This window comes from Apteryx mantelli, chromosome 14 (genome assembly GCF_036417845.1).
Source record: "Apteryx mantelli isolate bAptMan1 chromosome 14, bAptMan1.hap1, whole genome shotgun sequence".
NCBI classification, from domain to species: domain Eukaryota; kingdom Metazoa; phylum Chordata; class Aves; order Apterygiformes; family Apterygidae; genus Apteryx; species Apteryx mantelli.
In genome coordinates, this window is record NC_089991.1 from 5,224,080 (window position 1) to 5,249,166 (window position 25,087).

General features: G+C 40.0%; 1 protein-coding gene across 1 annotated transcript in view; it reads left to right on the forward strand.

Annotated features, from left to right (window-relative positions):
* Positions 1 to 25,087, forward strand: part of SPOCK1 (SPARC (osteonectin), cwcv and kazal like domains proteoglycan 1) — a 320,719-nt gene that overhangs the window by 107,487 nt on the left and 188,145 nt on the right. Inside the window, exon 3 of the mRNA XM_067304911.1 lies at positions 2,284 to 2,329. Coding sequence (XP_067161012.1) covers positions 2,284 to 2,329 — 46 coding nt within the window. The remainder of the gene's footprint in view (positions 1 to 2,283; positions 2,330 to 25,087) is intronic.

A 25,087-nucleotide genomic window follows, 5' to 3' on the forward strand; every position in this document is an offset into this window, starting at 1 on the left:
ATATCATAATGTATGTTAAACTTTAAACTCTTGTTATCAGTTAATAATATTGTTATGGGTGGGATGTTAATACATGTTGGTTATTAATATGGTAAGCTTGATCTGTTGAGATGTTACTATTAAAATGCCATATTCATGTTATGGCAGGGATAAGGTATTTCGCGCACATTACTACCTGTCCTGGTAGAAAGTTTCAGAACAACCAAGATTTCTGTGCAGTCATTTTTGTCATTATGGTATTTTATCGAATGCAAATTTTAAACCTTTTAAATCAAACTGATAGTATTATCTTATTTTTCTTTGGTTTTTTTTTTCATATTGAATGCAAGAAAACACCTGCAAGTTGCTGTCGTGTTTAGGCACTGTATATTGCTGCATGAGCCTCCTGTGCCCCTCTTGCAGGGCGCCGCAGTGAAGCGGTAGCGTCCATTTAGGTTTGGAGGTGTGAAGAGTGCCTGCTTCGAACACAAGCCTTCTCGGGCTACGACACGCATTTCGGCACACTGCAGAGCGCTAACGCAGAGCGCAGTTCATTTTTCAAATCAGAGCCTTAGGTGGGTCTCAGTGAGGCATGGATTTTGTGCTCAGCCCTGGCTGCAGGGGGAATTGCACCTTTACGGCACCGCAACCATTCGCCTGCAGCGCTCGCTAGCATTAATGCTGCAGCGAACCTAGAGCGCTCGATTTTCTTTTGTCCGACTGGCCAGGGTTATTTTGAAGTGCTATTCACCCGATTGCTTGAATGTATGTATTGTCATTATTTACATTTATAAATAAGAATGAGTTTTATATATTAAAAACCCAGTAGCAAAACCTCAGAGATTTTCTCTCTTCTCCTTTTCAAAATATTTTTAAATATTTTCCTTTATGTATTTTTCTGTTATATACTGTCTTTTCAGGCACATTCTAAAATAAATATAATTTCAATTTTTAAAAAGCAGGACTAAACAGATCCACATAAAGGCGAAGGAATAGGGCTACAGAGCAGATGGGTGTTTTGTACTTTTTCATGAGCAAGGTGCACTTGCTGTAAAATATTCCTTTGACACTGAAATTGAGATAAACCCCCTTTCCGATCCGTATTTCAAAACTGGTTCCATATGCCAACAGCATAAGAAATCTTTCTTGGGATTTGAATTATTTAGCAGTTTCTGATGCTGAAAAAACAGCAGCAAAGCAACACCTAGAAAAAAATGTAAGTAGGGGAAAAAAAGAATGTTCTCTTACCAGGAAAAAAAAATTATTCTTCTCAAAAAGCCTAAAAAACAAACCTGTATTTCTCAAAAGTGATTAATGCTTGGTGAGTAGAGCAGCACATCATCGATTACAAAGCGTTGCACCGCGATGAGTTTTTTACACTAACAAAGCTGGAGAATTCAAAGGCGACTCTAATAATCTGTTCCTGGTGCCAAATCCTGTCCTCCTCAAGAGAAAGCATAGGATACTTTTGATGTATCTGAAATAAATTATGAATAATCATCTTTGCTGGTATTGTGGGACGTCCTCACTGGCCGTGAAGTTGGGGCAGGCGCTGAGCTCGCACATGCTTGGAGAAGGAAAACGCGTTTCCTCCTGGTAGAGGCGAGCAGAGTCGCAGCCAGCCCTCGGCGTCCCCGGGAGCCGCCAGCCGCCCTCCCTGTCCCGGAGCGCTGGATGTATTAAGACAGAATTAAAGATTAATATGCAGAAAATTCTTACAGTGTTGTAGAAATCCTCCATGCTTCCTCGCTTCAAATACGTTGTTCTGTTGTTATCGCTTCCTTCCTTAACTATTTCTTGCAAGTGCTCCTGGATATTACTGGAATGAAAATGTAGTGCTTATGATATTATTGCTGTATTTCTGTACATTTGCCATGGTGTGATATATGTGTCCAAATGAATATATATATTTCTTGATTTATTCTGCTGATCTTTTCCAACAAGATCTTGGTGTAGATCATGTTACATTATCTAAACAATATAATCTTATGTTTATTATCACAGGTTGTAAACTGATATGAAATAATATAGTGTTGTTAGAAAATATTTAATAAGGGGCATACTTGGGAAAACAATTTGGAATGAAAATGTGAAGTGCTGAATTTGAGGAAATTTTTCATCTTTATTTTCTAATCAGTGTTTACTACTCTTCAGGACATAACCTGTTAATAGTTTTATCTGCTTTGGGTAGAATATGTTAGCAAGAAGAGAGGAGTTGATTCATTTGCAGTTTATTTATGTAAAACTGTACTGAAAAGATTGCTTATGTTTTGCCTGAGTTTCCTTTTTTTTCTTCCCATTTAGGATGATTATTTCAGAAACTGGAATCCAAACAAGCCTTTTGATCAAGGTAAATTTAGTACGTGTTTTGTGGTTGTCTTGTGTTATTTTGTGATACACACATATACTTTATCCTTTTTTCCCATGCATTAGGGAAGGCCCATACTCTTATTTAGATCTCATTCCCAATTTAGTCACAGACTGAGGTGATTCATAGCTAAGGGTTTGACTCATCTTTGTATTTTTCAGCTGTTTTTCCATGCCCATCCATTCTGTTTTGTATTGCATGATGATATATGGGCTTAGCAAGAGTTCTCTGTATCCATGAATCCCAGCCTAATGTGCAATTTAAAATGGGTATCTTCACATACATTTACTGTCATTCTAAAAACTTTGTTAAATGAATGTCATAAATATAATTAGTTTTACTACCCAAGAGGGTTGTCAAGAGGGCAATTCTTTGAAACTGGTTGTAATGTATGAATTTCAGGGCTGGTTTTCAAAACAAAACGGTCTTGTATATATGCTGCTGATTCACATACTGCTTCCGTCAATGACATTTTGCACTTTCTTTCTCTTAGTGAGTTGTCGAGTGATGGCAATACTTCTTTCACCAATTTCCAGGTTAGCCAACATAGGACAGGAAAAAGGAAACAAAGACTATTCCAGTTGCCTGTCCTTTCCAGTGCTGTTCTGGACACAACGTGTCAGGAAAAAAAAGAACCTTAAATGTCCAGTTTAAAAGATATGTCAGATAGCAACTCCACATCACGCCTGCTCTGCTTGGTGTTCAGAGGTAGCAACATGCTTTTCAGCTGGGGTGGTAGGAGACATTTCCTCTAAAGATTGTAGCCAGGCGTCACTGGAAACACGAGGAGCCCTGATGTAGGTAGGCATGGTGGATTGTGTTTGACGGTTGATGTCAGGTCAGGAAAAAACACTGGAAACAAAGAAATCTCAGCAGTCCATCCTCTGAAAGCCAGATACAAAAGCCGTGTATTCTGATTAACATGCCACAAGTCTGTCCTTAAAATCAGAATATTGTATTTTAACTTCACTATTCCTTAAATATGCTACTCTGGTGCCAATATTTTGTTAAACTAGTTACAACCGCGTACTAGAGCACCCGCAAAAAGTGTAGCGTGAAACCACTCGCGTCTCACATTTCGTCACATTCTCCTTAAAGCTTTCTCGAATGTATTTTTTCAGGAAAAATGTTACCAATTACATTTTGCACAGCTTCTTTTGATTTGGTAGACCCAATGATGAGCTGTTTGATTTGTGGAGGGCAACAACACCCCATATGTGGTGCAGGTCGGTTAGCTTCTCTGGCTGCTGTTTGACAGTTGCTCATTTTCCCCGTTTGCAATGTTCAGGGAACTTCGTCGTGTAGCTTCTGTGCCTGAGTACCTGGGAACACAGGGGAGGCCAGGGAATTGCGGCTGTAAGATCTCAGGTACACGTTAGACTGTTTTTCCATTGCCTAAGGCATTTTTTTTTAGGAATCCTGGATTTCTTTGACGACTTTTGGTTCATTATTGAACATTGTATCTGTTAAATTATAGAACTCCACCCATAGAATTTTCTTCAAAATGGTATTCTTTTAGTTTCTATCTACTTTTGTGTTTTTTTAACAGGAGTTATCCTACAGTCATTTTGAAAGGAATGATTGTATATGCAGTAACTACAAGACAGATGAAGTCCAGTCAAGTGGATTCACTGCACAATCTTTGTCTCTCTTAAATCTTGTGCTCGCCGTGGCATTAAGTGGAATGTAAGACTTCCACTGCCCTTCAGAACAGGGATGAATTTTATCCTTAATGAGTATAGATAACAAGCTAGGTGTGGTGAAGTGGCCATTTGGATATGTAATTGTGATTTTATATTCAGAAAAGGTATTCATGGAAGTAAGTTACTCAGGCACATTATTGAGCAGGCAGGTAGCTTTTTGCTTTAAAGTCTGAACTTGCATCTAACTTGATTTTATGTAAATATTGCATATCTTTCTTTTCCTATTTAGCATTCCCTGCTTCTCTGATGGCCGTGTTCCATTTGCAGGATTTCTCAAGTTTCTCTTCACTTCTCTTTCGCTTTTCCAAAGCGAAAGAACTGTATTTGGGAGTATCATAAATATCCATATTTAAAACTATTGATTGAGCACTTCCATGAGAGTAGCTCATAAATTGGGCAGTTATAGGAAAGGAGTGAGCTGTCAGGCAGCTAAGAGAAGTAATCTATTTTTCCATGGACTGAGTGAGGATAAGCCTTAGTAATGTGAGAACGTTTGGCATGGTGGTTTTAAGTTGTTACCTCTGAGAGTAAGCACAGCCAAGGCCAAACCTGACACGGGTGTCAGCTCCTATTATGAGTGTTTTTACAGCTGGCATTCTGCAGGGAGAGACGGATGAAGTGTTGCAGCTCTTTCAGGTTTCACATACTTCTAAAAATGTTTCTCTCTAGTGCTCTGGATTCTTAGGCTAAAATGCTCTAAGGGTAAAACCAGTCCTTTCCATTGATGCATACATACAAATCTCTAACTCTCCAGTGTCTCTGTCATACGCTTCTCCCCTTACCCTCAACAGCTACTTCAGGGCTTAAAAAAGAAGAAAACAAATTTTTTTAAAAAAGAGTGAACTCTCAGTCAAACAGTTAAGAGTCTGATAAATTGTGGGAAACAAGAAGTTGAGAATTACATGGCCTTCTCTGATAATGACTTATCTCCAGTGTCACTGTGTTTTAACCACTGGATAATGGTTAAAGAACAGCAGATGGCATCAGTGCTGCCTAATTGCAGGAGGTGAGAGAGAAGCATTGGGTTAAAAAAGGTGCCCAACCTCGCTTTAGATTTTTTCAATAACTGCTAAAACCAGCACCTTAAGTCACACCTGGAGAGGAGAGAAGCTGCAAATAAAATGGCAAAACAGAGCCAACAAGTCATGTTACAGAAAAGCACTTTGGCACCTTTGGAAATTAAAAAGTATGAAATTATATGTGTGAATCATAGCACAAATGAGAAGGAGGAGTGAATCAGTTAAGAAGGAGAAGGAAAGGCATGGATAAATGAATGAAGGGGTAAGGCCGGGAAGGAGGCGCCAGGGCCGGAACAGGAGGTGAAAGCCCCGAAGCTTTGCTTATTTGCTTTGGCTTTGAACTTTGGTCATCTGTTTTGCAAAAGGGAGGTGTAAAAGGGAGCAGCTTTGCCAGTCTATAATTTGAACCTTAGAATTGCTGAAATGATTTAAGAAGGAAGAACCCATTAGAAATCTCTGAAGACACATAAGTGCTTTTAAAATTTCACTTTACATCTATTTCTATATTTCATTGCCCTTGAATTATATGTGTGTAGCTCCCGGGAATATTATTGGCGGCATATGCATATGAGAGGAGAAAAGAGTAGAGTTTCTGCCTTTATGGAGATGAAACTTCAGTGTCAAAGGACAGGGGAAGACGATACTTTTGTCAAGCAACGTATCTGCAGCAAAAGCCTTTTAGAGTCTCTGGGAGGGATTTTCAAAAGCATTTGAGGGATTTAGGATTACAAATCCCGTTGACTTCAAATGGAACTTGCACTCCTAACTCTTTCCGCCACCTGGTAACCCTCCACCTTCCCAAGAGGGGGGGAAAAAAAAGGTAAATCTGGCAAAATATTGCAAAAAGATTTTGAACTGACAGGCTCTAAAACTGTCTTGTTCATTGCATTAGCGAGATTTCTGACTCTGGGCAAAAATACAAATCATTTTAGAAAATCTAAAATTACACGTGGATACCTTGAAGCAATACAGACAATTTTACATCTGTTGCAGATTCCTGTCTCTTTAGAAAGAAAGGGATTGTTTCTCTTTCAGCATAAAATCTCTCCTAGCATGCGGATAGTCTGTCTCTGCAGGGTGGAGCACAGGCCGGGAAATGCAGCGCGAGCGCAGGGCTCTGCCCTGCACCCCTAGGGATCCCTGCACTGCTTTCGTCTCATTTAAATCATGCAAATGGACTTTATTTGGCCAACGGATCTTTCTGGTTGACCAACAGGTCACAACTCTTCTTGGTCCTTGTAAAACTCACCCTGGCAAGGATGTTAAAATAAGCGTTCAAGCCTTTCTACGGAGAACTCTTGCACAACAAAGTTACCTTAGAAGAGTGGTGTTTAGTTCGGTTATATTTATATGGTGCTAGTACATGTAGTATAGGAGTCTATAGCTGCTAACTCCTAAATTCATGGAGGGCTTTCCATGCACAGTGGTCACCTGAAAGCAAAAAGAAAAAGAGCAATTACATTAGGCTGCTGCTTTGGGACATATGAATGGGGTGCTGACAAGACTAAGCTATAAGAAATTGGCTATATATGTGTGTGTGTGTATATATATATGTATAAAATGCCATGGAGTTCATTTTGGCGCTTGGCTGTTTAAACGTCCCCTATGCTCTCGTGCAATTTTGGAGGTAGAGAAGCGTTTACTGTGCGTCCTTTGGGGTTCTTGCGTTGGAGGGCTGGCGTGGGTCCCGCGGGAGGAGCCCACGGCTGCTCCCGGGAGCTGGGTGGCAGCTGCACCTTCTCGCCGGACGCTTGCCGCTGTGGGAGGTGTTCGCAAAGGCAAATTTCAGCCCCACAACACCAGTCTCTCCAGGTTTTCCCTGCAGCTGTTGGAGGGAAAAACTTCTCCGGCAGGTGAATGGAAGCAGACGCTTGCCTCTCTCTGTAGGCTACGCTGGAGATCTGTGAGCCTCGCTAGGCCAAATCTAGGCAGTGTCAATGCCCTCTCTTCGGAACAGGTCTGCAGCTTTCTGACGTTTGAAATCATTAACTGAATATTGCAATTGGGAAGCGAGCACGCGCGAGACCGTGGAGCGGGTGCGGGAGAGCAGGCAGGGCAGGGGTAGCGGTTGGCGATAGGGCCTGTCGGCAGGGATCTCACGCAGGCCCGTGCAGGCATCCGACTGTATTGCACGGCTTTGCAAACCGACAGGAGTCAGAGGCTTTGAAAATCAGCAGAGTTCAGCTGCTGGGCTTATACTTGGTTTGCATTTTTTAAAGAAGACCGTGCTGGGCCCAGCCCTATATTTTTTTTCCTAAAAGAATAGCTTTATTCAGCAGATTGAATTATTTGATTAAGCATTAGAAAAAACATAGCAGTGTAACTTAGGTGTCTGCTTTCTGCCTGTAATGCAGAGAAAAATAACTGCATCTGTTTCTCAAGAAAAGACGTAGCTTGGTTTGTAAGAAAGTGCCCCGGCACATCTGACTTTCACGGAAACAGCCCCTAGAGTCTGACACAAGCTATCTTTGCATAACCTGCCTTTGCAAGGAAAGTCAACTTGCAGGGCTTAGCTGCATCTAGGAGGGTCCTTGAGCAATCAGCATTTATTTTTAGCCTTGCTACTCGCCAGCTTTTTATTCGTCTGGAATCTGGGAGAAGCCAATGTGAAGGTGAGCATCCCACTGACGGAGCCAACCTAACGAGGCGTTCGAAGAGCAGAAGGCAGGAGAGCGGAGAGCCTGACGGGGATTGCTAGTCATTAATATTGAACCCAATCCTGTCAGAGAGGCAGAAGTCTGAACGCAAAAGAGTGAAAGGAGCAGGTTAGTCAGGATTTTTAAAACATAAATCAAAGGGGTTTGTGTTTTTTTCATTTTTTTTGTTTTTTTTGACAAGGTCGTTTGAGAGTTTTTAAGCAGCTTGACAGCTGACTTGACATACTTTCTAGTCTTCCCCATCTACATTGGCGAAAGAAAAGAGGGAATCGGGGGGAAAAGATTTAGCATAACGTTCTCAAGTCAGAGATTTTGATACAGTCATTAAATGTCTAATATTCTTCACCTATTCAGACTTGCCAGAAAATTAACCTATTAAGACTTTATGTATTATTATGAGTGAAAGCTGTTAAATAAGAAAATAAACTTGAGTTATTGATACTTTCTGCTAAGAGCCACCCCTCAATAACTGTTGTAAATTCTTTTAGGGATAAATAGATGTTATTAATTTTTATTGGTAGATGCCCAAATGAAGAGTGCATTTTGTTAAGTTTAAGGTTGCTGAAAACAATTTGGAATGGCGTCCAATTTGCTTGTCATATGGCTTTTTTAGAGCATCATTACCCAGAAGATAGAAACTGTGAAAGTAATGGGATACACTTTGTACTGCCGATACATAAGCTCTTAATCCAAAATGTTTAGACCATTGAGTTGCCATTATTATTATTATTAATAACAAGGCTATAGAAGGACACAGTAAGAGGGGGGGAAAACTTGATTCTGTAGAACTGCTGAGTTTTTTCCTAAATCTGCCCCTAAAACCATCCATTTCTCTTTATTTTGTCCTTGTCACTAATACTTTTCCCCAGTAACTGAGAAACCTGGACAGGGATATTCCCCCCCTCTCCTAGAGCTGTGGCACATTTTAGACATTATCTGCCCTGAAAACCTCCCCCAGCCCCAAATCCCTCTTCCATTGAACCATATGGAAATCCTCATCTGCCTGAATAGGACCTGGCTATGACCGACTCTAATGTCAGACATGCTAGCGTGGACTTGACTATAATTATGAATTTCAGACACATATGCTATCATTTCAAAGAGTTCCCCTTGAGCACTAAGTCTGAACTGGTAAAACACCCTCACTTTTGAGGAGGAAACTCTGCTTTTGAGTGGATTGCAGCCTCCAGTGTGGCATAACCTGAGTTTTGCAGTCCAGCAGCCCCAGGGAAGTGAATTTGTGCAAATTTAGGGCTTTGCATCTAGAGATGGATGTATTGGTATTCATGCTTCCTCTCCTTCTGCACAGAGTTGTATCTCTGTCTTTCCAGGGTCTATCTGGCAAATCCAGGCTCCAGAAATGGCGTTGTGCAGCTGTGCAGAATAAAGTTAGCCTAAAATTTGTAATCGTTCCAAAACCAAAAAGACGATAATGGGAAAGCTGTGCTGCAGGAGGAAAATCATGGAACCTACAATTATTTTTGAACATGTAATTTTCTGTTAGCCAAGTTAAGATGTTCTTTCAGAAAAGCCTGAATAAATTCCTTTCAGAAAATTGTTTTGTACTGTACACATTTCTAGCCACATATATATGTTAGTTTTATAATAAATATTTTCTATTACTGTGCCTCAGATGGCAGATTTCAATTGAATAACTTATTTTGCAATTTATTTTTTGACTGTAGTTGAATTAGTTTTAGAGGCGTATTCACAGGACAATCGCACATGAATTGTGTTTGGAAATCTTCAGTAAATCAGTGCAATTTTAAAATGTGCTAACTGAATCAACAGAAAACAATAGCCAAGATGCTGCACCTAAAAGAAACTACCCACCATCAAATGCCTTTTGAGCATATTTGGCTGCTTGTATCCTCCAAGCAGGTGCACGCAGTCATCTTCACGTGTTAGAAGCGTAATATTAAGTTCCTTGTAAGTTTGCGAGCAACCAATTTTGTCATTAAATATGGCATCAGAAGTGACGGAGATGGGCTGACTATCTGTGATGATATTATGGTTAACGTGCTTTGAACTGAGACGGTGATCGATAGGCTGCTTGCCTGGGATTTTATTAGCACTCAGGGAGCTCTTGTTAGGTTTGTCGATAGTGGTACTGCCTTTCTTTTAATATCTCTTACTACTTTGACTGCAAAGCAGACGTTCATGAATTTTTAAAGGAAAATTCATACTCCCATCGTAGTGCTCATCTGGCTGCCGTTGGAGTGGACGCGACTTTGGGAATGCCACAGGATCCAACCCTGCTCTCATTGACATCACTTGGTAAGCAAGGGACTCCTCTCCCTTTGCTTCAGTTTGGTGTACAGGAGCCCGTTTGGGGAAACGCTCTTAAACCTTTAAAAATGAACTGTGTTTGGCAAATACATGCCTGCAAAGCTCCCTTCCTTAAGCTCTAAGAGAAACTTCAATGTGTTATTTAAACCAGCTGCTTCTGTTTATATTCTGATTTAACAAGGCCAAACCAAACAAGGGCAAAGTCTCAGGCTTTGAAATATGATTTGGCTTAAATATTGGATGGCAGAGCAGGAGATTTATACTGCAAGTCCGAATGAGTTTTAAATCATTAGCCAATCAGAAGAGTAATTTGCACAGTATTAAAACTTGTTTATAGAGCTGTGAGTTAGCAGCTGATTAGTAGCTTCACTGGATTCTAACTGGAAAAGAGGAGCTCCTTCAGGGAGTGAAGGTAAAGGCAGAGGGACGGTGGCCATGGAAAGGTACTGCTCTGAATTTTGAGGATGAGAAGAATGTCAAAATGAAGACAGATGACTTCAGAATGAGATTTCAGTAACGTGGGTATTGGTAGGGAAAAAAAATTCAAGAAAAAGAGTTAAGACAACTGGCATTTTCTTAGTGAAATAATGTAGTGGGCACAAACACAATTTATGCAATAGCCAAGAACTGCTGAAAAGCGACCAGCTTGGTTATCGACAAGGTTCTTAGTGACTTCAATCGCAAAAAATTGCATAGAGAAAGTGAAAACTAGGTTGAACTACTAAGGGAGCACAAACTGTAGCACCAAATTCAAAGTCAGGTGCAAAACAGGATGTTTGGCAAAGGATTTAAGAATAACAGTTTCCTACAAGTGTATTAGAAGGAAGAGGAAAAAACAAACAAAAAAAAAGATGGCTTACTGCTTGGTGGAGAGAGAAGCCTGTATAAAGGCAATGCTAAGAAGGCCAAAGCATTGCTACCTCTCTTTGCTTTGGTTTTCAATTGAAAGGTCAGCTGTGATCAGGTAGTTATCGCAATTAATGTCCTCAGCTAAAGTGTGAGATTCTGGATTAGGGGAAGAAAAGGCTGGAGTAAATTAGATGTTTGCAAATCGGCTGGGCCCAGTGGAATTGATCTAAGGGTTAAGTGGATTGTCTGAAATCATTTTAGAACAATTAAAAGTTATCTTTGAAAACTCATGGAAACACAGAAGGCTGGAAAAGGGCAAGCAGGGTGCTTACTTTTTAAAGTGGAAGAAAAGAAGGAAATTGTATCTGGTGAGTTGAACTTGAAATCCTGAAAAAAAAATACTGGAATAAATATTGAAGCAAACATTTGTTAACAGCAAGTAGATAAGGAGATGAAAAAAAGCCGGTATGGAGGACATGAAAAAAAGCCAGTATGGATGCCAAACTAAACTAATTTTCTTCTGTGACATTTACAGGCCTTGAGACTCAGGGATGAGCTTGCAGTATCACCTATCTTGACTTTAATAAGGCTTTTGACATTGGCTCACATTACCTTCTTATAAGCAAGTTAGAGAAATATTGTCCAAAGGAAACTACTGTGAGGTGGGTACAAAATCAGTTGGAAGAATACATTCAGGTAGTAGCTGTCAGTCTTTCAATGTCAGACTGGAAGGATAAATTGAGTAGGGTTCCTCTGATCTATTTTGGGCCCAGTATTATTCCCTATTTTCATTAAATAGTAGATGTTGGAATTAGTATGCTTATTAAATTCAGAGATGTTGCCAAGCTGGAAGGAGCTGTATGCATGTTAGAAGAACGGAAATAAAATTCAGAGTAGCCTTAAGAAATTAAAAATCAGTCTGAAAACGTAGGATAAAGTTCAGTCAGGACAAATGCGAAGTTATGTACTTAGGTAAGAATACTCATCTGCACAAAACAGGATGAAGAACAACTGGATACTCAAATTCTGAGGAAAAAATGCTTGAGGATTACAGTGGATTACAAACTGAACATGAGTCAACAATGTCGTTCTGCTGCAGAAAAGGCAAATGTTGCACTGGCACATGTAACTATGAGTAATCCTTCGGCTCTGCTCAGCGCCAGTAAGACCTTGGCTGGCATAAACTGTCCAGATTTGAGTATCCTGCTTCCAGGAGGGTATGAACCAACTGGAAAGAACCCAGAGAAAAGTAAGAAATATGATCAGAGTTACAGAAAATACATCCTGGAAAGAAAGACTGAAGGAAAGGAGGTGCTTCTGTGGAAAAGAAACAAAAAAACCCTATTCACAAATACATAAAATTAACTGCAAAAAGAAATTGTTCTTTGTCTATTGAGGCTACAAAAAGGAGCAATATGTTTAAATTGCAGCAAAGGTTATTGATTTTAGCCTTCATAATGATAAGGATAGTTAAGTGTTGGGACAGATACTTTAAAGAGGCCATAGAAGCTCTGTCTTTGGAGGTGTTTTGAAACATCTTAGACAGATGTCTTGTAGCTAGTGACACATTCGTAGCTGATCTAGCTTTGCCCCAGGGGAGTGGAACCAGCAACCTTTCCAGAGCCCTTCTCAAACTGTTATACTGGGATTGTATTCTGCTTAACGGAAACCAGTTAATTTCACTGAAAGAGCCCAGAAGAAATGTTGAAGGAGGTAGTTTGTACAAATAGATTTCCAGTCAAAGCACAGAAGGAAAAAAAGATGTATCAGTGTCCTTTACAAATGTTTTGGCACAGCCTGAAAAAATACAGGTTCTCATCTGATGGGAGTAATGAGCATAAGCTTTGGGATTGTTACTAACCGGGGTTGTCATGGCCTTGCAAACCTCCGTGAATATGAATAGGGATCGGCAAAATGCAGCCTGTTTTCTCTGACTGCCTCTCCCTATCTCACTTGCTTTGTCATCTAGTGTTGGTAGGACATCCTGTAGATGGTTCTGTATGTGAATATTACATCTGTTTGGCCATGTGGGAATAAAGGTCCTACTCTATCCTAACATTAAAGATTTGGGTGAAAATCAGTTACCTATTCCCTTTCAATTCAGTAGATAAAACATGACAACACACAGGTATTTAGGAATTAAATCTCCTTCTGCTTTAAGCCTAAGTGCCCAGGTCACCAAAACACTAACTGAATCACAGCTATTTTTCTTCCTGTTATTACTGCTTCAGATTAAACATATTTGCATAAAATAACATTATGTCTCATCTAATCTGAATACTTGCATACCAGCTTTGCAGTCTTTGGTCATTTGACCAGTTACTTTCATCTGCAAAGTGTTGCCTCAGTCGTGCACAGCAAGATAAAAAAAAGTCTTCATATACGTTCTGGTGTTGTTCTCCACAAAAGTTTCCCAAATATAGTGTGTTGAAAATAAATATCAGTTTGGTAGGCAATGTTCAGTTGCTTAATAACGATCCTTCTTTTCATGTCCTCTGGTTGCAATATATCAGTGGACCTCGACATTAATACGTCTCTTCATGTTGTCGGTTATTGCCTAACAGCTTTCTTTAAAGCTCTCGTTCCATTCAGTGCCTTGGCTTTTCATACACTGTCTTTAAAGTGTAGACGCTGGAAAACCACATATGAAGATAATGATTCGTCTTCAGCTGTCCTCTGTTCAAGGATTTAATCTATTTTATCTAGGGAAGGTTAATAAATAGTGTTATTGTCTTACATAGCGTGGCCATGCATCCTTGCATTGCCTCTGTAGCCGTATGAGAGAGATGAATACTTCATGAAGCGGTGCCCTCAAATGAGGAGCTGTCATGTCTGCTTCCACCACAAGGCAGGGCAGTAGAATCAAATCTGTAATATGTTCCTGGGGCAGCTTTAGTTTATGAGCTGAAGAGTTAATTCACTTGGTCCCTCACCTCCCATCTTATCCTTAATGTCAGATAATCAGAACTCCATGATAAATGGATGTTCAGATAAGCAATCCTAGGGATCGTTGCACATTAGAGCGATCTTTAATGCATCTAAGTAAGCACTGTTGCAATTATTCTAATGTGACACTGCAGTGTGTTCATGGAGTTTCTCCTTCCCTTTAACTGCTTGTTAAGATAATCAGTAAATGTACGTAGTAGTCGATAAGAGCAAATGTATCTTTTCTGTGAGGGCTTCGACCTCTAAGCCTGTTTCTCTGTTCTTTGGAGGCCTTTGCAATGACCGTACCTATTTAAAACCAAGCAGTGGGGAGTTGCTGAGAGAGCTGTAGAAATCTAAAAAATTGAGAGGGGAAAGTCCCTGCTTTGCACAGTGATCGCAAAAAAAATGGGTATGCTTCTCTTTCAGTAGACCATAAAACTACCTAAGGAAGTAGTGTTAGCTTTTTTTTAAAAAAGTCTTGCCATGATTTGTTTGTTCTATTCTGAACGTTAGTACTAATTGCTTTTACAGTTATGGTAGATTCACTCTAACCCACAGGACCTATTTATCTTCAAAATCTGGATAATAGTTAGCTATCTCATAGGAGTTCATGGTGCAATAATTGTGTACGCCTTTTGTAAGCAGCATTTCCAACTTAGGTGTTATCAGTCATCACCACTTTGCGTCTGTTACGTTAATGGCAGCACTGTAACTTGTCCGTTCTCCTGTGGTTGCCAATGCATGTGTGTCTCCCTCTCCCTCTCTCTCTGCTGTTTTTTTCTCCAATTTGCCTGGTAGTACAAGCGGTAGGGTAGAGCACCTGATGACTGTCTGCAGTATGCCTATAGAAAGGTATTCTTTTTTTACCTACTATTTCGAGTAGCAGTGCTCTTTTTAAATTCAGCCTTCTCAGCGCCTCCTCGCTGTGGTTTGAATATCCAGCTGATAGCCATTTATACAACCACAAGCTGAATGCTCTTATTCATCCTCCAGGTAGTCCTTGTTAAGTGTCCGTCTTCCACAAATGCTTACTTCAGTGAGCTCAAGTTACTTTAGTAGTCTAAAGGGTAACACTATGCCTAATTATGTGGGGGGGGGTGTTTTTTTTTTAATCATTGGAGATTCTTAGGTTGCTAACAGAAAAAAGCAAAATTAAAAAAAGGTGCACATCAGTAGCAATGTGGAGACTATCTGTCCCTCTGCGTACGTTACGTAGCAAAGGGGAGACTGCTCGTTCTAACCCACTCGATTGCACATCTGCGTGAGAGCTGGCTAAAATCTTTTTTTCACGATAGGACCTGAAAACTTTTCAGCAATCACATCTCTTTTTTTCCTGTTTTCTTACTAGCTTGGTAAGAAAACATCCTACCTTTCTGAATGTCTGCTTGGGCTGACAGCTTTTACACAGTTCACGCTGAAGTAATTTGAACCAAGTAAAACCATGAACAGCCATGTTTAAGTAAAGCCATGAAAAGCAGAAGTCTATCTGGAAAACACTAGCACCCCTTAAGGATGATGATGCCTCCAGGAATCAGAAACATAAAGGATCATGGTCATGATAGCTTAGATCATAAAGATCATGAGTTATTCCCTTGCTTTTTTAGACACTGCCTCAATATAAATCCTAAATATGCCCTTACTGATGTGAGTATGGGCTGTACTTAGTTGTTCTGACTCCTAATTACCTAACTTTTGCCCTGCCTTCATCATTATTTTATCATAAGAAAAGCAACCTGTTATTTGGGCAAACATTTTTCATTTTCTTTATTTCTCCTTCTCAGCTGCTTTTTCCTAAAGTGGCACTTCTAGTGTATTTTCATGCACAGGACTGTGCCAGTAACATTTTTCCAATGCCTGTAAATAAATTAAGTATACTGTGGCTTGAAAGAGAAATTGCTATCAGCTGGTGTTCCCACTACCTGCAAAATATTTCATCATCTTTCAGTTTCTATTACTGTGCTCTCCTTTGAATTTGTATAGGAAGCTGCACTCCCTGGTAGAGTGTCGTGTGGCGCATTTGTGTGCAGCGGGCTTGATGTATGGAACTATTGCAAACACCTAGTGCAGATAGCTTAGCTCTCGAAATTGCACTGAAGATGGACGTTTTGACATGATTTGGAAATAGGCCTGTTTGTATCAGTCAGGCAATAACTCCAGTTTTCAAAACAGAAGAAAATAAAGGTTTGACATGAAGGAGGAGAGAGAGGCCACATATCTAGTGGGAGCAGAGAGCTTGAGGCCAAAAGGAAGAATGCACTAGCGAGTTATATCCGTTGCTTTTATTATGGTACAACAAATACATTCATTTTAACAGGCTACTCTTTTAAAGAGAGCATGGTTGCTTGACTTCATCTAATCTACCTAGCTATCTGAAGGCCAGTTGGGTTGTCTGAGGTAGATGTCCAACTGTGCAGCTTTTAAATTAAAAATTATTGTTTTGGATTAAAATGCTGAATCCAAACTGTCCAGACCTCAAGATGTAAATTTTTTAGCTCACTCGTAATTACCATTCAGTGAAAGAAGTATGGGGCTTCAGCAGGCTGTTGGAGCAAGGCGGTATCTGATGGAGACATTGCTTTGTGTTGGGAGGAAAGGCCAAGAAGGGAAGATTTAAAGATGTCTCTGGAGGGAAGGTTTTTCTTCTAAGAACTTTCTGATGGACTGTTGACATGTGTACATTAGATTCTGTTTTGGTATCTCCTTCCATGTGTTTGTCCAGCACATTGGTAAAATAAGATATTTTAAAAGAAAATTACTAAAAATTAAAGGCTGAGATACTCACAAGCATACTTTTATATGGTATTGAATAGTTATAAGAGGATGTACTTATATGTAGGCAATTTCCTCAGTGATAAGTGTTATTCTGAGAAATTAATTTTCAGCATGCTGACTAAATAAAAAGTTCATTAAAATCTTTGTATGGTACATAGTAGTGAGCTAATAACAATGTTTTGTCTTGTATATCAATTGTGGTAGATGTGAATTAACCAGTATTTTAATAAAAATTAATAGTGGCATTTATTTTCCATTGAGTGGAGTGAATTTACATGATGTGTCTGAACCATATAAAGAGCCTAGGGTGTGGATGTATGTGGTGAATGGATTTTATTTTAATGAATTATAATATAATTGCCCCGTCCTTGCAATTAAAGTTAGGCATTAAATCTTAATTCATTATTTCCTTTGCATCCTTTTTTTGATGGGGAGAGAGAAGGAAGTACTAAAAATTCCTTTAAGCTTATAAAGCTAGAAGAAGTGTATGATGAGTAGATTTAAAATGGACTACCAAGAGCTAGAACACAAAGGCAGAATTACTTTGGGCTCGCATTCTGTCCTCAGTTACACACAGGCTCCTTAGTGAAGTTACAGTGATTTAACTGAGCTTAGACTTGCATTACTTAGGTGGAGAATGCTGGTTTATGCTCACTGTATATTTCTCTTTTTCAGTTGTTCTGATACAATTTCCCAATAACTGGGTTTGTCACATACTTTTTCATATACATATATACATCATATGTTTTGAGAATACAGTTGAGCAAATTTGGGCTAAACTACCTTCTCCATTTCTCAGCTTAGGTGAATTGCTCATCTTAGCTTGTGCTTTTGGCCTGTTTCTCCTATGGCAGGTGAAGAGAAGTGCAAAAGTAGAAGAGAAGTAGTATTGGTTGTGTTGGTAGAATTACCTAAAAATTTTGAGGGATCAGGAAGCCAACTTCTCATCTCTTGCCCTCCCTTAACGCAACAGTCACAACAGTGCCTCAGGTCTCTTCATTGATTCTGCTGGTGGTGTCCTTCTGGGTAGTGACCAATGTCCTGGTGGCCTTGTTGTCTCACATATACATGTTTGGGTATGTTTGTTTTAGCAGAGTTGGGGGAAGCTGGGGATAAGATGGTGTCTGAGGTGGCTGGTCTCACTCTTAAAGTGTTTACGAATTATGAAGCCAGGGCTCTGAAGGTTTTGAAGTAAATAAAGCATATGAAGCAGAATGATGTGTTTATGCCCTTTTTTGTCCAGTGCTTCATACCTGAGATTGAAAAATATCAGTGGTCCAACCATGAAGCAATGAGTATGTGACCAGATCTCTGGTTGAAAGGACTGCTGCACATTCTAAGCAGTGTGCTATAGAGGAAGAATCTACAGATCCAGACGTAGTGATGAGCTCAGCATGATCCCAAAGTCTGACAGCCTTGCTTCTATTTTTCTAAATGCTGTCTAATGCTCTTATGTGCTGAGTCCTTCTAGTGAAGCAATTTCACACCTCATCTACTAGAGATGGAAATGGCAGGGAACAAACTATAAATCCAGCAAAATCATAGTTTAGTAGGTATATCATCCTATCAGAATTTGCTCACATAGATAATTAGTTCATTACTTCCTCAATTCACTAAACTTGCGATGCTTTGGGAATGGGATTGGATGATATCATCTCAAGACACTCTCGAGGAGGTAACTAATCCCCCATACCCCAGGCAGCCCTGCCATACCTGTGTCATTCCTGACATTTATCCACCATCATCTTAAAGACCTCCAGTGCCAGACCCTCCACAATCTCCCCAGCAATTTATTCTGATACTCTCCTATCTTAACTATGAGAAATTTGTAACCTGAACTACCCTTCTCGCAATTCAAACCCTTAAATTGCAAACTTTTGTCTTGTTGCCATTGACATGGCAAAAGGTTGGGTGCCACCTTATTTTTAGCAACCTTTTCCTTACATGAAGACTCATTGTTATGTTCCCTTTAGACCTGTCATAACAGAGATCTGTTATTCCTTCCTCAAAGATCATTTACTAGTCCTAAATGATGTTTTCATTCTCATTGCCCTCCCTAGCCTCTCTCAAACTGATGGAAATGGAGCATTCAATACTCTTGACAACAGATACTGAGAAACAAAGTGTTTAAAGGGATAGGAAAAGTATGTTTTAGGAATTAGAAGGTCCAATTTTACAGCTTAGTCCACAGTGCGGGGAGGTTGTCCCTCAGTAAAGTGCAGAAGCTTATTCATACCCTATAAAAAGTATATCCATCTGGCTGAGCTCATCTCTCTTCAGAGCTGAGTAAAGGACTGAATAAGACACCAGGAGTCTGGGGTGCAAATACCAGAAGTGTGACTTGAGCAGGAGTTCACGTTTATGAGAGAAGCCACAGTCCTGTCAAGATCTCATCCCGTGTCCAGCAGGTAACTGGCGGTTTGTCTCTTCAGAGCTGTGTTTCTGCCTTCGTTTCTTTATAACGGAAGGTAGGACAAGAAAGCAAAACTAACAAAGCAGCTGGATGTGAAGATCCTTGCTGGGGAGTTATGATCGTGCCCTGTGTATGACGGCACTGCCGTGTGCGTGCCTCTGTGCGTCTGTGTGTGCCTGGGACAACCGGTGTGTATGTGTGTGGGCTTTGAGGTGAATCAATTTGGTGCTAAGGCAGGAGGAGAGGAGCAAGACTGATACGCAGTAGGATTTAAAACAGTACTTTTACATCCTGTGCTTTCCAGTTAAGCTAGATAATCTGAAAGAGATTTTTGTCCCATGCTCCCAAGGTATAAAAGTGGTAGCGTGTTTTCTATCATGAAGTGTTGCAGAAATGTTGTTCAGGGACCACACCACGTGCTTTATGGCTCCCAAATCCTTACAACCAGGGTGTCTGGGCATAGGAGCACGTGTGCTGTTAAGATCTCAAGTGTGCAGTCCAGTAACAAAACTTGCCCATGCAACCATGGAACCATAACAAATTTAGAATATTGTTGGGGACTGATAAACTGTATCTATAACATTTCTCCTCCCCAATTCTTCTGCCCCATGTATTACTCAGTGTGTCATGGGTCTGAACAGGGCTGTAATAGGTGCCATGCTCTTGAACTTGCTGCCTGATGGCATTTTGGAGATAGCAGTATCGTTAGAACCACGGGTGGGCCGTGCACCTGAGATTCTCCTTGAGCATCTCTCCAAAGGTCTAAAATGTCAAATCTGGCTCTTCGGACTGCACACATGGGACTATACTTCCCACTTTTCATTCCTCTTTAATATTTCCACCTTCTTTTGTGTGGTTTGAATGTTTTAAATGATTTCTAAAAGACTGAGACATCCTTTTATGTGTGTAGCCTGCTGCAAAGCTCATGGCGTGAGCCTTGGGAAGATTGGTCTAAAGTGGCCTAGTCTAGTAATCAGTCAGATACACAGAATATCAGACTAAGGATGGAACGAAGCAGCCAGTGGTACTTTCCTATCTTTGTGTAAGACTGTGCAAATTTTATTTGACTGTTTTTAGACGTCTGCATTTGTGTGCGTGTCTCAAAGTATGAATTTGAACAACATGTTTTGTCTTCCTTTCTGTATATAAAATTAAACAAAATTGGACATTTCTTTCCTGCCCTGAGGATTTTTGCTAGGATTGTGTCTTCTATAAATAACACAATCCAGTGTTTTCATTCTTCATGCTGTTCACTGCAATCTCTACCTTCAGTTTAAAGCAAGCAGCATTTCCACATTGTTTAAAATAACTTCACCCTCATTGCTTTCATCTGGTTAAATAATCCTTTAATCCATGCTCAGAACCAACAGATCTTTTCTTTTTTAATACTTTTACTAGTGGATGCCTATACAATGTTTATGGTAGAGCAGGTAAGGTATGATTGATCAGTTTATCAAATGTCAGTTTTTACTGGACCATTAATTCTGGCTACATCAATGATTAGCAGTACGGATTTTTATACCTAGGGCCAGTGGTGTTGTTTTTCTGAATATGGATTTAGAAGACATTTATGCAAGCAGAAAATTGAATCAGCATTACCATCAGTGCATTAAATTATGGCATTTTATTAGAGAAGAATTTCTTTAGAATGTAACAGTAGATACAGATAGAAAAAAAATTGCATGAGGATTACCAGGAAGGCTTTAGCATCTTTTAATTACATTTTGAACTTTAAAGTATTGTGCATGCCCAAAATCATTCCTTTTGCCTCCGGGATATCACTCCTCTATGATTTACTTATGTTCATTGTGCACAGCTCTCTCCCTGAATCTCTAGATGGTAGCGATGACTTAGCTTGCATGCTTTGATTTGTGCGGTTTGAGATAGTATGGTCTCCTGGTTCAAATTAAATGAAAGAAAGGAATGCAGAAATTCTTTGCTGTATGAAGGGGTGACTTTCTTTGTATTACAACCAAATGAATCATTGATAGGAAAAGAATGACTTCATTGCTTAAGCCTCACTCTGAGCAGTAATACCGTGACTGCAATTTCTGTGCCAAGCCACTCTTGGCTGAAGAGCCCAATTCTGCTAGTGACTGACAGAGTTAGTATGTTCCAGTAGAAGACAGGCTGTGCAGGTAATGCCAGGCTTTGCTCTATTTCCCCTCTCTTCCATACAGTTCACTCCTCATAATTTGCACAAAGGTACAATCGCACACCAGCTAGGCATTCTTGGCACTACCAGCTGTCTATAAAAGTAGATGTCATACAGTGAGCACAGCGTTTCCCTGTTCTTGGCTTAAAGGCCTAAACACGTGATGGGAAAACGAGTCAAGTTTCGTCACCAGTTTCATTCCTGAGGGCAGCCTTCCATGTGCAAGGGGCAAGGAAGCGGATAGAGATATTGTTCCTTCTCCATCACCCACGCTCACGGAGATGCCTCAGGAGCAGATACAGCCAGAGGCTGCCTGAGAAAGTCCCCGCTCCAATAACAGCAACCTGCGAGAGAAGTTTTACGGACAGGGTGTTGGCTAAAGAGAGCAGTACACTGGAGCTAGCAGGAGTGAATCTGTGCCCCCAGGTATCCCAAAACTGCTGGTTTTGTGGAACAGCATCACCAATACATAGCACGCATCCCTACTCCATTACAAGCTCCTGTTTAAATAATTTTCTATTACCGCTTCTGTATGTCTTCTAACATTAATGACTCTTGTTTGTTGATTGTAATCTCTTTGCTTGTGTAGCAAATGGTGTTTCCCATACATGCAATTCACCTTAAACAAGTCAGGGACAAGATGGGACTATAATATAAAGTGTCTGAATTTTGTTTTCTGGCTGATTTGTCTGTCTATTCCTTTTTCTGTTCTCCTGTATACGAAACATTTTTGTCTCATTGTGGGCATACTGAACAGTTAGCAAAGTGGGGAGCTGGTCTATAGCTAAGGGTCCCTGCCCCTTAGAGTGAAGAAGCATGCTTCATCGCTAGAATGTATGTATGGTTGGAGTCTGTCCCTTGTGATCATCATCCTTCTGCCAGATTCCCTTGTAGCGCTTCTGTTAGGGAAAGTACCATCCCAGCCACTTTTTGTTTAAACAGTTTGATAGGTTTAGTTTATAAAATAAGAAATCTGGGCGGTGATGGAATAGGTAGTGTAAGTTCCTTCATGGTAAGAAAACTCTGATTGCTAAAGGGGTCTTTAATCTCACAGAGGAAATATGTAAAAACAACTGCCAGAAGTAAACCCAGATTAATTCAAACTGGAAATTACACTTACATTTTTACAGAGAGCAACTAAATTGCACGCCTTTGCTGTTACAGCAAATGGCCATGGGAAGGTATAGGAGATGACTGATTTAAATCCAGGTTCCTGGACTCAGTGCAGTGTAGTGGGGTGAAACTTCCTCATATCAATACATAGACATCAGAACATCTAACGGTTAATTCTAGCCTTCGGATCCAGGAATGAATCTATAAGCTAACTCCATGAAATGGTAGGCTGAGCCCCGTGAGATAGGGTTTCTTTTTCCAGCTCTGGTATCAGCTTCCTGGACACCTGGGCTCAGATCATATAACCTGAGTTTTAAGTTCTTTGTTCATGTAATTGGAATAATACTTTTTTTTTTCCCCCTACGCCCCTGTTTAGTTTCTAAGCTCTCTATATATGTGACCTCCATGAAATGTGTGCTCAAATTCTATACTAGGGCTATTCTTTTAGTCTTGGCAAAACCATTTTGGGAGAAAAAAATAGTTGCAAAAATTACTCCCGTCCCTCCTTTCCTCCCCTGGTCCATCATCCTTGCAAGGTGCTGCCACCTTGGCTGTCTAAGTCAGGGTTCAAGGGACTCAGTGCTCAGAAATCTGGTGTTCAGTGTTGGGTTGATCATGAACTAACACAGAGAGAGTAAGGAGGGAGCAGACTGACCAGTGGGCAAGAAGCGGGTAGGAACCTCTCCGGGAGTTGCAAGACAGTCGCTGATAAGCCAGTTACATTTTAACAGCCTAATCACTTTTTTCCTTTTTTTCCCCACCCTGCCCTTTCCTGATCAGCACCCACAAGCTACCAGTGAGCATGAAAACCCCCTGTTTGCCCCCCATATATCTAGTGTGTTCATTATTAATCACATGAGCGATCCTTCAGCTATTTCAGCTTCATGGCATTTGACTATCCCTTACGGCCAAGACAACTTTTATAAAGCTTTCAAGTCTGATCATGCAAATTGTATCCAATGTTTCACTCAAATGAAGATCTATTACATTTCTGTATATCCTTCAGCTACTAATTTCTTTAAATCGATAAGAAAAAAGTAATGGAATTAGTTTGATGGTGTTTGTTCTATGTAAGCCTGTGGGATTTAAAGCTTACAGACCCAATGTGCTCCAAGAGAGAGAACATCAGCCCCATTGTAGGCAACGGGAATTCAACCATTTGTTTTTGTGAAGGCAGAATTTCAACCCAGATGCTTGCTTGCTCTTTGAGTCTCTTATGATGAATTGAAACAAGGCTGCTGAAACCTTTTTTTTTTTTTTTTTTTTTGAGTATGGTACCAGGACTACTACATTAGTATAAAATTAACTAGACTAATTACAAAGTTTTCCCGAAAACATTTTGGGGAGAAGAAGGCAGATACTGTCTTTTGGGGTGTCTTTTGGTTTTCTTCTGTACATTTTTCATATTGCTGGAAATTCCTGAAGTTCAGCTGTTGTTGAATCTTATGGTGAAGAATAGCTAGTTTGTCTGAACAACTGTATAGATCAAAAGCTCCCGTTGCATCTCAGAATAATAGTTCTTTAAGCACATTGCTGTTTGAAGTGGGTCTTGGTTTTGACTTCAGTTTTTTCAAAGTTTCTGTTGCCTGTTCTGATGGCTTCTCTTTTGTCGTCTATGAACTTTGCTGTTCTCGCTGCCTTTTATGCCTTTTCTCTCATTCTACTTTTTTGCTTTGTCCGTCCCAACTATTAGGGCTTCTTTTTGCTTCGATCTGTATCCCTTTCCCACGTGTGCAAGTGCTGATATGTTCTACCTCAGCAAGGGCTGAAGCTCCCATTGACCCGTGTTTTGCATGTGCTGCCAGTACCTCTCGGTAGGAGCAGGATCAGGCAGATAAGTTTAGCCCCCATGCTGTGGGAATGGCAGTTCCCACTACCATTTAAAGGCATCAGAGCAATAAGACTGTGGATCAGTAAGATGCTTCCATGACTGCAGGGCAGCTGGGAATCATGAATGAAACGCTTAGCAGTCGAACATTGCATGTCTACATGCAGTCAGTAATACTGAGAATATTAAGTTTTAAGAATGTGTATACAACAGTAAACATATTTTTAATAAGATATCAGAAAAAGAGCTAAAAGGTTAACCTTTTACTCCAGGAAGTCCGAAAACCACATTCCAGTGCCAAAAATAAGGTTGGTCCTGCAGGAGTTAAGAAAACAAAGTGAAGTTGTTTAAATATGATCGCACACAGTTATGCTCAACTAGGTAACTAGAAAAGCAATTAAGGGCAAACCATCAGCGAGGAGACCTGCCAGAATGAAAATGAAACCCAAGATTACTGTTGTTTACCTTCAGCTTTTCTGAACTGAAATTACTTTTTGTTGCTTCTGTATTCAAACACAAAGACAAGAGCAGTTTAATCTATTTTATGTCTTTTCAGAACCTCCTGATGGGAATGATCATTTTTTTCCAATCTGCCTCATTTGCTCAAAAAGAAATAGAGCTGTGGCCAAAAGCATATGTTACTTTAATATGTTCCTTCAGTTGCAAAATCTAGTATTTACAGTTTCTCTCCAAAGTTTTCTTTCTTTTTCTACACTATTATCGTCTCTTCAAACACTGTCTAGAATGAAGTATGTGTACTTTTCTTTAAGTTTTCATTAGATTTGACAGTGTGCCATTTTCTGTAAATGAATATGGTGATATGGGCCACATTCTCATTAATTCCTCATATTAGGATGTGTTAGTGTTTTTACTTTAATGTACCCCCTGCAGCGGGATTATAGCTGGTTTCAACAAAACCAGATAATTGGAGAAATAAGATGTTGCTAAAAAGGCTTGAGTACTGCTGCTGGAGTCCATCAAAGAAAACTGATTCCTAATGTGACTATCATACAC